The following is a 15,756-nucleotide window of genomic DNA, read 5'->3' on the forward strand; positions in this document are numbered from 1 at the left end:
AACAAAATAATTACTGTATATTATGCTAAAATAACAGAAATAATAGTATTTAGTGCTAATGGTACTGAAATCATCATATTTTATTCATTTTCAGTACTGTTTCTTTTGCCACTTATAGTAATGTAGGTACTTTCAAGGTCCCACTAGAAAAACAGGCCATGCTGCAGCAGTGGCGGATTCAGGGCATGATTTCGGGGGGGGGGGGGTCTAGGGGGTATGTAGTAAAGGAAGGGTCCAAAGCCCACCCATGGAAAATTTTGGAAAATTTGAATTGAAAACTCGTGATTTTAGACTAAGAAAATCTAGACACATAAACATGATAATTTGTTGCAATTTAAAGTATTTTAACTAGATTTAATAACCAAAGGGGGAATGCAATAGCCCTTTTGCCCCCCTTTGATCCGCCACTGTGCTGCAGGATCCATGAAGTCACACTTGTGGATAGATTCACTGCCATATCCCATATGTTTTCGGTAAATAAGCTGGTTGTTTACGTAGTGTTGCGCTGCAGCATGGCCTGTTTTTCTAGTGGGGCCTACTAACCACTTTCTTGCTACTGTACTAACCACACTGGAAATAATCAACCAACTGTTTAGAGGTATTAGATCTACTTGCCCAACACAATAATGAAAACAGTAGAATGTAAACAAACAAATAATTTGTGAGAACACTCGAGTTGCGAGCAGACAGTAGTTAGTGTATACACCTGCCAGTACAAAAGGAAACATGTTTTGATGATTGACTTCCGAAAAGTGGCCAAATATCAGGGGTTCTACTGTAAATTTTTAAAACCCCCTTGTTTACCAATAAGACTCCACTTTTGTCAATATTTTGTAATAAAGCCTAGAGACGTGATTTTGGTTCATTGGTTACACCAAGTTATAGTACAATAATAACGATGGAAGGTAATTAAATTTTTGTAAAGTAAATGTTTTCACCTGCATAAACAGGCTGAAATATCTTGTACAAACACAGTAAGCTAAGAATAAACAAATCAAAATTTTTATTATTGGCTCTTAGGCTTATCTTTCACCTACCTAACACGAGACCAGTAGACGGGCAGATTACTTGCCTCAGGTAACTTGAAATACATTAGAAGCAAGTAACCTGCCCCGTAATTACCCTGCTCTACTGGACTCGTCCAAGGCTTAATAAAAAATAAAATCAACAAGGAAATTTAAGATAAGATGAACCTTTTTTAAGTAAGAAAGGGATTTGGTAATGAGCACCTAATAGCTAATACTCTTAGTAAATAAAGTTAGCACTACATTTTTTAAAATAATAGTGAACAGACAATTTAGACCTCATTTCACTCTTTCATCTTAAAATGTACTTCTCTTAGGCGATGACTTAGTTTGTAGCTTAAGAAAAACATTTATAAAAAATAAAATCAATAAGGAAATGTAAGATAAGAATAAGAACCTTCTTTAAGTAAGAAAAGGATTTGGTAATGAGCACCTAATAGCTAATACTCTTAATAAATTTACCTTGTCAAAGTTAGCACTACATTTTTTAAATAATAGTGAACAGACAATTTAGACCTCATTTCACTCTTTCATCTTAAAATGCACTTCTCTTAGGTGACGACTTAGTTTGTCTTTACGTTTAAACGAGCTGTTACAAATATGACACGAGTAAGGTTTTATGTCAATATGGATCAAATGGTGAGTTTTCAATTTATCTTTTCGCAAAAATACCTTGCTACATATGGTACAACTGTACGCTTTAGCGCTGGTATGAATTAGAGCATGGCGATTGAGGATTTCCTTGTTTTTAAACTTTTTCCCACATGTCTTACACTTAATGTAGTTTAGATCACAGCATTTTTTCTGGTGAACAAGCAATGCTTTATTTTGTTTGAATTTTTTCCCACACAAACAAACACAGAGTCGTGATGTTCTGTCCTTGAGTGGCGTTTGCTGTTTTTGCATACCATCAACCACCTTTGCATTTAGTTTTTGCACACTAACTACCTTTGCATTTAGTGTTTCATGTTTCAGCATGACGTGACCTTTTAATTCATCACAATTAATAAACGCCTCTGAGCAAAATCTACACGGGTAAGGCTTGGCACCGGGATGAGTCCTCCTGTGACGCTGCAGCCGATCATTTCGGCTGAACGATTTTTGACAAATAGAACATTTAAATGGTTTCACATTTAGATGCGAAAGTCGATGACGCAATGCATGATCCCTTCGAGAAAATTGTTTAAAACACAAATCACATGAAAAACCATTAGATCCATTTCGACTTATGTTTGCTAGTTTTTCTTGCCTGGAAATATTGCAAACTTCACAAAGTTTTATAAACTCCGCTTCATTTTCTCCGACATTTAGCTGTATGATGTTTTCAAATGTTCCACAAGCAATACACCTATCTTTTACACACTTGTCTTCTTTTAAGTGGGCAAGTTTTATGTGTTCAGTCAATTCGTATCGTTTCTTAAAGGAGTCGTCACACATATCACAGGAAAACTGTTTTGAATTGTTATGTGTGGCTTTGTGCCTTAACCAGTCATTTTTAAATTCAAATACTTGAGAACACTTGTCGCAAGAATAATCGTTCAAAATGTTCTTGCTGTATATACAGGTGACTGGAGGAGTAATGTAATATGAACATGTCTCACAAGTAGACAGAAGAGGTTTTCTTGCCTCGGGATTGACTAACTCAAAAGTTTTGAAAAAATTTCCGCAAATTTCACACATTTTGTCTATTAATTCAGATTCTAATTCCCGAACTGCTTGAAAACCACTTTTTTCTTCAGGTTCGCTTGAGCCCTCCATCATCTAGGACAAAAACATTTTTAATTAAACTTGTTTAACTTAAGACATTTTAAAAGCACATTAATAGAAATTTAAAGGCTACAGACAATAAATTAATTATAATTTTAAAAGAAGTATGTTAATGATCTTTATGTTGTTTACGGTTTATTTGTAAAATGTAAGTCATCTATTATAATCCTATCTTCTATTTTAGTACAAAAATGTTCATACCGCAGGAAACCTCCAGACTAAGCAAATTTCCATTTCACTGATTGGAATTTTTATTTAAACAAGAGGGAACCCATGTGCAACTGCACATTAAAAAATATTATAGTTGAATTCAATCTTATAATCAATAGCTAACATAAAAGGTGGTATTTCACTAAAGGTTCTTAGACAAAACATATAGGATAATGTAATTATAGTCCGCCCGTTTGGCTACGATACCCAGCTGATTAGGGACCTTCTCGGAACTCAACTCACCCTCTCGACCCGCTCGTCGAGCTGGCCGGAGACAAACAGTGACTCACCCACTGTCACAGTCCCACAGATCTGTAACTTTTTTTGTTTTAAGTTAAAATAATTTGTCTTTATAATTTTGAGTTCTACATGAAACTCCAAAAATAATGAGCCCAAACACGATGTGGATACTTAATATCTACGATCTGAAAGTAGTCACGGCCGTAGTACAATTACTCTGAATCGTCACCAGCTTTGTCCGACTTTCAGATCGTAGTTACATAGTTTTTGGACTCATTATTTTTGGAATTTCATGTAGAACTCAAATATACAAAACACAATTTATTTTAACTTAAGATAAAAAAAGGTACAGATCTGTGGGACTATGACAGTAGGTAGGTAAACTTTTTATCAACGGCGGCCAGCCTGGGGAGCGGGTCTGAAGGGTCAGTCGAGTTCCGAGAAGGCTCCTAATCCGCTGGGTATCATAGCCAAAGGGATGGACTATATAACTGGTGAAATAAATCTTTAATTGAAGTAAGAATTTGGAAAGAAACTGAATTTATGTTTTTTGGTTGAGTAATACAATAGATAAATGAATGATGATGCTTGATGGCAAATCTGTGCGTGCTCAGATAAATTAAATTGTAGTAGGAAAACTAAGTACTCAAAACGAATGCGATTTAAATCTGTTACAGTATACTCTTGATCATCCGAGCCCTGGTTATCCAAGACCTCGGGTAATCCGACTTAGGCCTAAATATATTTTTACTAGCCGCCATACCCGAGCATTGCAATGGGAAGAGAAAGCTAAAGAGAATAATTATGTTCTATAGATCTGCTGTATAAAAATTTAAATAACTCGTAAACAAAGTCGATAAGTTGATGAATTATACACTATCACAAATAGCCCTATTCACACAATATCACAAATTATTTATTACATTAAAAACAAAAACACATATAACTGTAAAAAATCCTACTCTTTCATAAATTCAAACAAAAAAATAATGGGGCCACACCCTGTTGGTAGGAACAGTTGTCAAAATTCTTTCATTCCTTTCACGGGAAATTCCAGACAAGTAAAACATCGCTTCAGTTTAGGTCTATACGAAAATATTTTTTTAACTCTACAAAACTGTATGTTTTGAAATTTAAAAAATGTTTTTTGTGGGTTAAAGGTAAAGAAAAAAATATTAACTAATAACTCTCCCCTCCTTCAAATATTGTTCCCATTGTCAATCGTTGTTGGAATAAATGTAAGTTTACAAATTGTTTATATATTTTTTTAATTGGACGATATTTTATGGTGTTAACGTGCTAACGGACACACACAAACCCAAACACAAATATATATGGTTTTATATAGGCTATGTGAATTTGAGCAGATGGGGTTTTTGGGCTCTGGGGACATTAAAACATAAAAGTAAATCGGTCTTGGGTCTAAGTCTTAACATGAGACCTACAGTAGGCTAATAGCTTATTTCCTAAAAGGAACATTTTCTAAAACTAAGACTAATTAAAAGTAGCGTCACATCCTAAGTACCATCTTAACATGATAATACCATAGACTAACCAACACACAAGTAGACTTCTCATCCCATTGTAAATTTTGAAGCACGTTTTTCGTGTTTAGTTCATGTACGGTGACACTGGGCGCTAGTGTCAACGAAATTTTGTTTCTATTATTTTAGGGTTAATTTCTTCATTTGTGCTTTACTGTTTGGTTATATAACTAGGGGACAAGTTATTGTTTATGATTAGATCGTATTATTTGGTTAAACAAGGTTTTAAATGACTGTAATAACGGGAAACAAATTGTAAACAAAACACGATCTCTACATAAGCCGTACAGAACTAACAATAAAATTGTCTTCAGCTGTTCCATACGGATGAGAAATCTAGGAATATGTTTTATCTATGATAATACCTTCTATTTAAATAATACAACTGGCTCTAGTTGGTTTATTTAAATTGGATGTATATTTCAGTATTCAAAACACTTTGTTTTTAAACTTTAGTTACTTGTTAAAAACCAAAATCATTACCTCCTCCTCACAAATCTCCCAAGATTTGTCAAGTTCCTCAATTTCTACCTCTGGTTCGACAGGTAGCAGCCAAGAGGATGCAGTTGGCGTTCTCTCCTGTGAAAATACAATAAATAGAAAAGGTCCCCTGGTTAACTACAGGATGCAGTTTGGAACTGTAGATGAGCCAGTATGAAGTTTAAAATTAGAAGTGAAGTTGTGAGCTTCTGCATACAGCCATGCCTAAGCTGGGGCTCAATGTTATCAAGAAGTTAAAAAGTCAATGAATTAATTAAACATCAACACAGGTATTATGTTAGTATTAATGTTATACTAGCAGAGTAACCGTCCTTCGTACGGGATTGGCATATAAATATAAATGCTTATTGCAGTTATACTCAAGCTTTTCGTTTGCAAGGCACAGTTTGATCAAATTTGCTTCTTTATTTTACTCTCAACTAACCTTTTAATCTCATGCGCCTCTGGGCCCATTTTTACTAAAGCCACCTTGAGTATAAGTTGTTCCTAGATATTTCAAAGAAGTTTGCATACAAATACTGATGGCTGTCAAGGAAGTAGTTCCACATACGGACAAACACTGATAGCTAAGTGAGTCCGGCCACCTGTGTACAATAAGAGTATTTTTCTGTATATGAAAATAATTTATAGATAAAAAAACTTTTTTAAAACAAAACGTTTTTAAACGCACTAAAAAGAAGAAAATAATTTATAAATATGTGGAGAGTATAAATACTTGTAAGATTTAAAAAAGAAAAACGTGGGGTGCATGCAATAGATAACTTACAATTACCTTCACCTATTGAACTAATGTATTATTATCAATTACATGCACCTCACGTTATTCGTTTTAAATGTTACAAGCACTTATACTCTACACATATTTATAAATTATTTTCTACTTTTTAGTGCGTTTAAAAACGTTTTGTTTTAAGAAAGATTTTTATCTATAAATTATTTTCTACTTTTTAGTTTTTAATGTGTGTGGATGTTAAATCTATTTCAAGTATCTATACTGTTCATACTGTTCATTGAAATGGCGACCATACATAGTAGGTATTTTAAGCCAAGTATGAATGGAGATGAGTGTAGAATGAGTGGCACGATCTTGTAGTCTAGTTAGTGACTAAGGCCGACATATTCCTTAGACACAGCTGTAAATTAATAGCCCAAACAGCTAATGGCAACTAAGGGACCTACAGTTTATAGTGGAATCCGAATTAAATTTTTCCTTGGTATATACAAATTGGTCCAATTATCAGGATAATACTGCGGATAGTCGTAGTACTCACTTGTGCGGACGTTAATCCACACAAGGGAGTATCGCATCCACAGTTCTTGCCTATAAATATCCACAATTCGTGACCTCCTAGTAACTGGATTACAGGACGACGCCACCCGTCCCAGTCTAAGACAGAGGCATGTGGGAAATCTAAGGTTTATTTGAGTTTCTTTTCATATAATTATGTATTAGATTGAATGTATGGCCTACCTACTAACTATAAATATATCAATCTATTTAATTTATTGTTTACTTTATAGAATATTAAATAAATAACAATTGACATTTTTAACAAACACCTTTATATCTGCAATCAGATTGTTTATCTTTATTTTTAAATGTTTGTTTGTATAAAGAATCTCTTGGGAGCATAACCCTTACCTCTTAACCTCTGCTCTTCGAACTGTCAAATTTTAGTATTTACAGCTGTCTTAAATTAATTGATATACAGGGTGGCTGGTCATCAGTGTTACAAAATTTTTTTGGCGTAAGTACAAAGTAAATGCAGTGTAATGATGCATATAAAAGGTTCCAAGCCCAAAAATTAGCTTCCCAAAGAATTATTTTATGTTTTTCAAAAATAACTATGTTTTCAAACTTAATACAGCTATTTCTCAATTACCGGTAAATGGATTTGAGTAGACAATGTCATTTTCGTGTTCTACATTAAATTTTGAATAAGAATAATAGAAAATGACGGAGGATCAGTTGTAAAAACCCCATTGTAATTAGATTCAAAGATAAAAATTAAGATGTTTCATAAAAATTTAAAAAACATTGGTCTATTGTATTTGTTCACACCCTGTATACAAGAAAGTGGCCGATTATGTTAAAAACTGCGCCATTTTATAAGCTTTCTAACCATATGCTACACTATTGAGGTTTAGATATTCTGTTGTTTGTTTTAGTGGTTTGAATACCAGAAAACAGGGAACTTTTTTACTGTTTTTACTGTTCAAGCTGAAACAAAAATACAACTTTTGCTTAATACATGCCGGATTTCTATGTTTTAAATGTTAAAGACACCCTGTTTTCTGGTATTCAAACCACTAAAACAAACAACAGAATATCTAAACCTCAATAGTGTAGCATATGGTTAGAAAGCTTATAAAATGGCGCAGTTTTTAACATAATCGGCCACTTTCTTGTATACAGGGTGTGAACAAAATAGACCAATGTTTTTTAAATTTTTATGAAACATCTTAATTTTTATCTTTGAATCTATTTACAATGGGGTTTTTACAACTGATCCTCCATCATTTTCTATTATTCTTATTCAAAATTTAATGTAGAACACGAAAATGACATTGTCTACTCAAATCCATTTACCGGTAATTGAGAAATAGCTGTATTAAGTTTGAAAACATAGTTATTTTTGAAAAACATAAAATAATTCTTTGGGAAGCTAATTTTTGGACTTGGAACCTTTTATATGCATCATTACACTGCATTTACTTTGTACTTACGCCAAAAAAATTTTGTAACACTGATGACCAGCCACTCTGTATATTTACATTCTTTCAAAATGTAAACATGGAAAATTTGGAACCCTATGGGGCGTAGCCCAAGGGAAATATGAAAATTAAATTATATAATTTTGCATTGTCATCCATTTGTGAGCTATGTTTCAAATTTCAAGTCTCTAGCTCATTGGGAAGTATCAAAATTTGCAAGAAAGCGAGTTAATAAAAACAAGCCCATGGGGCGTAGCCCAAGGGAAGTATGAAAATTAAATGATATAACATTGCATTGTCTTCCATTTGTGAGCTATGTTTCAAGCCGCTAGCTCATTGGGAAGTTAGTATAATAACCCCAGTATGCCAACACTGGGTTAAAGTTTCCCCAGGCACATTTTGAATGTGAGAGAAATTAGGCAAAAAAGTGCCCAGTGCTTCCTACCCCTGATTACCTTCCAGTCTGATTGTTCACTGATGACCTAGAAGTCTATAAGTAATATAGTAGAGCGTCAAAAATGCGAACCAATTGGCACAGTAGGTAGTTCAGATTACTGATATGTTCGGATTTTCAAACATAACCTAGAAATGCTAGACACATATCAGGCCTACAACATTAAAAATACAGTTCTAGGAAAATCACAGCACTGAACTGAAATAAAAACTGGTTTTTGTACTAAAATATGTTCGGTACATTACTGTAATTTGTTTCTTGAAAAATTTTGTAGAGTTAATACATTGGAAACAAACGAAACACTGACTGACTTGGCCCTTTCACTTGTTTTCCCGCCAGGCGCCAACTGTTTGGCCCGCGAAATTGTAAATGTAAAACATCTGTTGTCTCTGTGCTAATTCAATATTTTAAAACCCTAAAAAGCGGTTCAGATTTTTGACGTTTTGGATTTTCGACTCTCTACTGTAGTGCCAGTTTCGTAATGGTAGATGCTTTATGTGATAAAAGTCAGTGAGGTATTACTGTGAGGGGACTTTTTATCCCACATGAGCATTGGTGTAAGTCAACATGTTATGTCTGCAGTGAGCGAAGTACACTGTGTATTGATATTTAACTACGATTGCTTTCATAGCAGTGAAAGCCAGTTGAGTGGATCACATTTCGTGGTTTTTAATAAAGCAATAAATAAATCAATTGTTTATATAGATATAATACAAAATACAACTATTTCATCAATTTCGCACAGAACTATCAACATCTATAACAAGTTTCATTAGTAAAGAAGTGGACATTACATATTCTTTGTATTGGTATTTTTCCTGTGTTTGCTTGCTAATGTCAGACAGGCCCGGACTTAGGGCTTCAGGGGCCCCAGGCAAATTTGCCAATGTGGCCCTCAGTACGAATATACGATTATATACACAATATTATGTGTCTTACATGATTTTAACTATTATAAGCATTGTAATGGTGAAATAACATTTAAACCAGTTAGAAAATCAGTATGCTGCATTTTATATGGCCTGTTAATACAACCAAAACCTTATTATCTGTAACCAGATGTTTTATTTTTACTTTAAAATGATTGTTTTATATTTTTAGAATATCTCTGAAGCAGAACCTGTACCTCTTAACCCCTGCTCTTCTAATTGTCAAATTTAAGTATTTACAGCTGACTTAAATTTATTGATAGCCTATATTTACATTCTCTCAAAATGTAAGCATGAAAAATTTGGAAGCCCATGGGGCGTAGCCCAAGGGAAATATGAAAATTAAATGATATAATATTGCATTGTCATCCATTTGTGAGCTATGTTTTAAGTTTCAAGTCTCTAGCTCATCAGGAAGTTAGTATAAAATTGATTGTAAAACTTGTACTGGACAAGCCCATGGGGCGTAGCCCAAGGGAAATATGAAAATTACATTATATAATATTGCATTCTCATCCATTTGTGGGCTATGTTTCAAGTCTCTAGCTCATTGGGAAGTTAGTATAATAATGATTGCAAAATTTGTGCCGGACAAGAAAGCGAGCTAATAAAAACGTTTTAAAATAACTAACATTAATTAATCAAGGTACAGTAAATAAGGCAGAATGCAAAAACTTGGAAAGCTTTACTCTATTCTATAACACTTGCGGCAACAACCGTGGTGCTTTCCCTGATTGCAATAACATCCACCATGATTTTTCAAGATTTTGGATATCTGATTTTGGATATCTCCTACAATTGTTTCAACATACAAATGAATCCCGCGATCACAGCAGTTCCGTAATCATTATTTAGGATCACCTCCAATTCCACAAAAATTTCTCTTGATCTCGGCAACACATATGATAAAGTCTTCTAATCGGACAACATTTCTTTTTCTTCCAAGCGACCATGTGAACCCCTTTATTTTACCCAACGACGGGTTTGACACTCACATGACTACCACTCAAGGCAACCGCAATGATGGTATCATTGTGTTTACTAACAAATCACTATCAGCGACTGCACGACAAATCACTCTGGGGGATGTTCATGGGTTATCACTGGACTTTGGGAACTGCAACAAGAACTTCTATTTACTTGCACTTTACAGAACATTCGACAGCAATTCAGTACAATTCACTAGTGAACTTGAGACTTACTATCAGAACATAGATAGAAACAAAATGTGCATTTTCATGGGTAACATGAATTTAAACCTTTTGAGCAGCGGATATACTAATTGACCTCTACTTAAACAGTTTACTTGGCTCCGGCCTTGTACAGTGTGTGGACAGGCCGACTAGAGTCACACAGGACACTGCCTCCTGCATTGATCACATATTTGTACGTTACTGTGACATGACTGCTGTCCGCGCTGCTGTACTGCACACTAGCCTCACCGACCACTATGCCACCGCACTCACTATACATGACACTACATACACTCACGAACACGCATTTAACATTCACACTGCAACCGGGCCTCCTCAAACTTACCTTGATCACACCCTACTCACTCAAAATCTCTCTCAGACCGACTGGGGACCAGTCCAAAGCTGTCTAGATGGCAATCTGTGCTCCGAACTCTTTTACAAAAACCTTGAATTTGCGATAAAAAATTCAATAAATCCAATAACTACAAGATCATCTATACGTAAGAGAATTAAACCGTGGATTACGGACAGTTTGGTCAAATCAATATGTACTAGAGACAAATTAAGTAAAGCTGCACACCGTCAACCATTTAATGATAATCTACAAACTTATTACCGGAATTATAGACAAAACCTAAGCAGTGTATTAAAAAGGGCTAAAAGAGACTTTTACAGGGAAAGACTCAACCAGTACAGTCAAAATTCCAAATTATTTTGGGGACTGAGCAATGATCTTGCTGGCAGGTCATGTAATAAAAACTCATTTCCAATTGAAAAGTTAATTCCTAACACGTCTGATCATACACAAGCCACAAAAATGTGATTGCAGATGATTTTAATAACTTCTTTGCTCCTGTTGGAGAAAATTTATCAAATCAGATAGATGCGGACGGGACCCTGGTGGTTGTTGACTCTGACTGACTCTACTTTCACATTGAAAACTGTTTCTGCACAAGACGTACTACGACATATCTCTGGGCTGCGTGGTGGCTCAGCTCCCGGTCTGGACGAGGTCTCGGCTGATTTACTCAAACAAAACGCACTCATAATTTACATTCCGCTGCTACACCTAATCTCTACTGACTGGTATATTCCCGGCTCAATTTAAAACAGCAAAAGTTATTCCTTTTATTCAAAACAGGTGATCCAAAAGATAAAAACTATTTTAGGCAAATCTCACTGTTAAGCGTATTTTCCAAGGTTTTGGAGCGTATTGTTAAGGAACAGCTAGTGGAGTACCTTGAAAGTAACAATACACTAATTCACAATTTGGGTTCAGAAAAGATAAAAACATCTCTGATGCACTTTTTGAAGTTTGTAAATATATAAATAATTAAATGATTAATAACAATCGATCTATGCTAATGTTTTTAGATCTAAAAAAAGCATTTGACTCAATTGACAGAAATTTATTGCTAACAAAATGATTGGAACAAATCTGTGTCAGAGCCACTGCTCTCACGTGGTTCAAAAACTATTTATCTGACAGACATCAAGTAGTTTCCATCTGTGGTGTGAATAGTGATGCAAATTCAATTGAGTAAGGGGTTATTCAAGGAAGTACTCTGGGGCCTATACTTTTTCTAATTTATATAAACAACATTTCTAAACTCAACCTAAATGGTGAACTGTTTTTATTTGCCAACGACACTTTAGTTTTGATAAAGGGTTGTTCATGGGAGGATGTCAGGTCCAAAGCTCTTGGTGACCTCTCAATTCTAAAGAAATGGTTAGATCAAAATGTGCTCTCACTTAATGTAACCAAGGCTAAATTCCTTCCCATATCACTCAGTATCAGCACTGATTATAGTCTAAACCATTTGAAGATTCATTGCTGCAGCAACCATAACCGAGCAACCATAAGTTTATCTTGTAATTGTGGGTACATTGAAAGGGTAGATTATTATAAATATTTGGGTGTTTATTTTGACTACGGAATGAAATGGACAGAGCATGTAGATTTCTTGAAGAAAAAGATTTGTAAATATATCTATGCTTTTAACCAATTGAGTGAAATTTTAGACGAGGATGACATAAATCGCATATGTGCAATCCTTGATTTCATTTGGAATTATTTGCTGGGGAGCATGCTATCACACCACCTTGGAACCCTTGAATGTAATTCAAAGATCAATTTTGAAAGTTGCTTTTAGAAAAAATAAAAGGTACTCCACTGACATTCTATTCCGTGAGACGGGAATACTACCGGTCAGACATCTTTTCATCCAGTTCCTTCTTAATCACACATTCAAAAACTCAAACACGATTCTTACAGCAGTCACACATCAGCACTTCACAAGATACTCACACAATGTTAGAATATCTGTTCCTCAGCTACATAAATCAGTTCTAACTACCAACTGTTTTTATGTTGAAATCCTCTGTCAAAATTTAATTCAAAAATATGATATTCAACACGTTTTTAGTTTACCCTCATTACAGAAATTCAAAAGCCACATTCTTGTTTTACTGCACTCCATTACCAAAGGAGAGGCCGAGACTTTGATTAGACCAAACCATACTTGACTCTGACTAAAAATCCTCGACCCTTACCCCCTCACCCTCCAAATGTCTTCTTTTGGAGACATTCTCAACAGCATTTCTGTTTTCTTTTAAATAATTAAGAAAAAAATTTCCCAAATTAAGTTTTTTGCCCTTAGAATTTTGCTGACTGATAACAACCAGGCCTACACACAGGCACCTGCCCATGTAGGCCTATCATCCCATAAGTATGGCAGATTCATCTGACAATAGTTGTACTACTGTAGTTAATCTTGCTCTCTGTTTTTATTTATCTTTCTGTAATAATATTGGGATAAATAAACGTATTTCATTTCATTTCTTTATACACAACCGCAGCAATCGGGACAACACATGTGATGATTTCACCAGGTTTTGCCATTATCGTCTCCAGCGATTTGGTCAAATCCTTTGACTATTTTTGGGGATTCTAACCGTCACAGACCTTTTCCACACTCCGCAACTGCTGGCCTTTACTGCTTTCTTCACCACTTCCTAGGTCGTGGACCTGTTTAAGTTTGCGATTTATGAGATGGATCCGTGAATTTGATTCATCGACCGAATTGTTTAAGATAAATGTTATTTGTTATAACTTATTTAGCTACGTAAATCAAATCTGTAAAATACTTTACCTAAGGGAGTACATATTATTTATGACTGTACCCATTTAATTAGTGGTTGTTTCCAAATTGTGACTTAAATGTTAGGGACTTAAGACTTTCTCTGTATCATCAGTGGTCATCATCCAAGTTTTGTAAAAATGTGTATTTTACGTCCTTATTTTGTAACCATCATGGCAACCCATAAGGCCAATGTTAAAATTTAAAAACTTTGAGTTACTTTTAAATTAATATAGGCATTATTAAAAATTTAAAAAAAAATATTTGTCTAAAAACCCATCCAAAAATTTGACAAAACAACCTTGGTAAGTTTGGCTAAAATATGTTCAGCCATTATTGAGTTTATGTGTTATAAAGTTTGCATTGAAGTTGATCCCAAAAAGCTTTGCTTCGCTCCACTCAATGAAGTAATTTTTGGAACATTGTGTTGGTATTCTAAAAATAATATATATTTATGGTAAGGGCAGCATTGTTTGGAAATATTTGAACCCCGGTATACTGTAGGACCAAAATCGGTGGGAACATTTCTAATATGGTACTGTGAACACTATCACTTACTAACAATGTAAATAAATTATATTTGTGAAGATTTTTTTATATTGCAACAGCTAGTCTCAGTAATCGACATTCTATAAGCTTATTAATATTCTTTAAAAAAAACAAATTGAACGATTCCTTGAAGAGACAGAAAACTATATTGAGACCTAAAAACGTGAATAAGCTGGCTTTAGGACTAAGTTACAATGATAACCAACACACAAAAAATATGCCAGATGTGATTTCTGTCCAAGAAATCTAGACAAAGAAACCACCAAGAGGTGCTAATTATGGTAAAAGCATCTGCAAGGACCGTGAAGTAGAAACTTTTATTGGAGGGAAAATTTTGAAACGTATGTTTTAATGTCCCTGGCCTTTTATTTTGTAGATAGTGTATTTTGTAGTATATTTAAGATAAATAAAGGTAAGTTTGTGCTTTTTGTAATTTTGGTGTGTCCACGACCGTACGTAGTCATTTCATGTAATAGACATGGTGTTAATTTTTGTTGATACTATATTTGAATTGCTGTATTAACCTAGAAATCCACTTTGCCCCCTCAAACATGAGGTGTAGGGCTGCCACTAGAACAGAGCCAAATAATACATGATTTCACGACCGGGGCATCACGACCATCACAGGTTTTTTCACGACCAAAATAGCCTTATTAAGTACCGGTACTGTGTCATGGTCGTGAAAATAAAATTAATTAAATATCATTGTAAATGTCACAGTTTAGTTTAATTGCGACACAAATCTTTCTTATAACAGAACAATTAATTGAAGGATGTAAAAAAAATTGAGATTTTGAATGTTTACATTGACAGGTATTTTTATTTCCTTATAAGGTAACGCTTGTATTGAGTATAGCGTTATATATAAAACTATTACATTTAAAAATAAATTATGGTTTATCAAGTCTCGTGGAATATGATAAGAATAAGAGTAGTGGAATAAAAAACCAATGAAATAGAAAAATTAAAAACGTTTTGAAAAAAAAAATTATAATGTGCTATTCTTGAAAACCTAAGTTTTAAAATTTAGTCTTTTGGCTGTTTCAATGTCTAGACGCTTAGTTTTTCTGTTACATCCTAGTCTACCTTTACTTATTGCTTATTTATTCTATAACTATTATCAGCTGGTTATAATGTTTACTTGTTCACTTTGTTTTTAATTTGTGTTGAATAAAGTTGGTTAAAATTGTACTTTGACAAATACATTTATTATTTGTTCTAATTACATACAGAACATTTTCTATTGAGATTTTCTACATAATTGAGTGCATATAAGTTGACATTAAGGTTTGCAATGTGTTATGAATAAATTGCTAGTTGTTTTATTTATCAAATCCAATCAAACATGATGGGGAAATATTTTCTCCGTGCGAGCTCTCACATTATGTTGATAGGCGCAGGCTATTTGGGGTTAAAAGCAGTGGCGGATCCAGAGGGGGGGCGAAGGGTGCGACCCCCCCCCCTTGGGCATACATATTTATATTTT

At 34.3% G+C, this 15,756-nt stretch overlaps 1 protein-coding gene across 1 annotated transcript in view; it reads right to left on the reverse strand.

The window, feature by feature from the left end:
* Positions 1-1,424: 1,424 nt before the first annotated feature.
* The window catches only part of LOC129001978 (zinc finger protein 43-like), a 31,026-nt gene continuing 16,694 nt past the window's right edge, over positions 1,425-15,756 (reverse strand). Inside the window, exons 3-4 of the mRNA XM_054429447.1 lie at positions 5,270-5,365; positions 1,425-2,786 (exon numbers count right to left, since the gene is read on the reverse strand). Coding sequence (XP_054285422.1) covers positions 1,548-2,786; positions 5,270-5,365 — 1,335 coding nt within the window. The 3' untranslated portion in view covers positions 1,425-1,547. The remainder of the gene's footprint in view (positions 2,787-5,269; positions 5,366-15,756) is intronic.

This window comes from Macrosteles quadrilineatus, unplaced genomic scaffold (assembly GCF_028750875.1).
Source record: "Macrosteles quadrilineatus isolate MER2022 unplaced genomic scaffold, UCM_ALF_1.0 Scaffold_9__3_contigs__length_116548681, whole genome shotgun sequence".
In the NCBI taxonomy this organism is placed as follows: Eukaryota; Metazoa; Arthropoda; class Insecta; order Hemiptera; family Cicadellidae; genus Macrosteles; species Macrosteles quadrilineatus.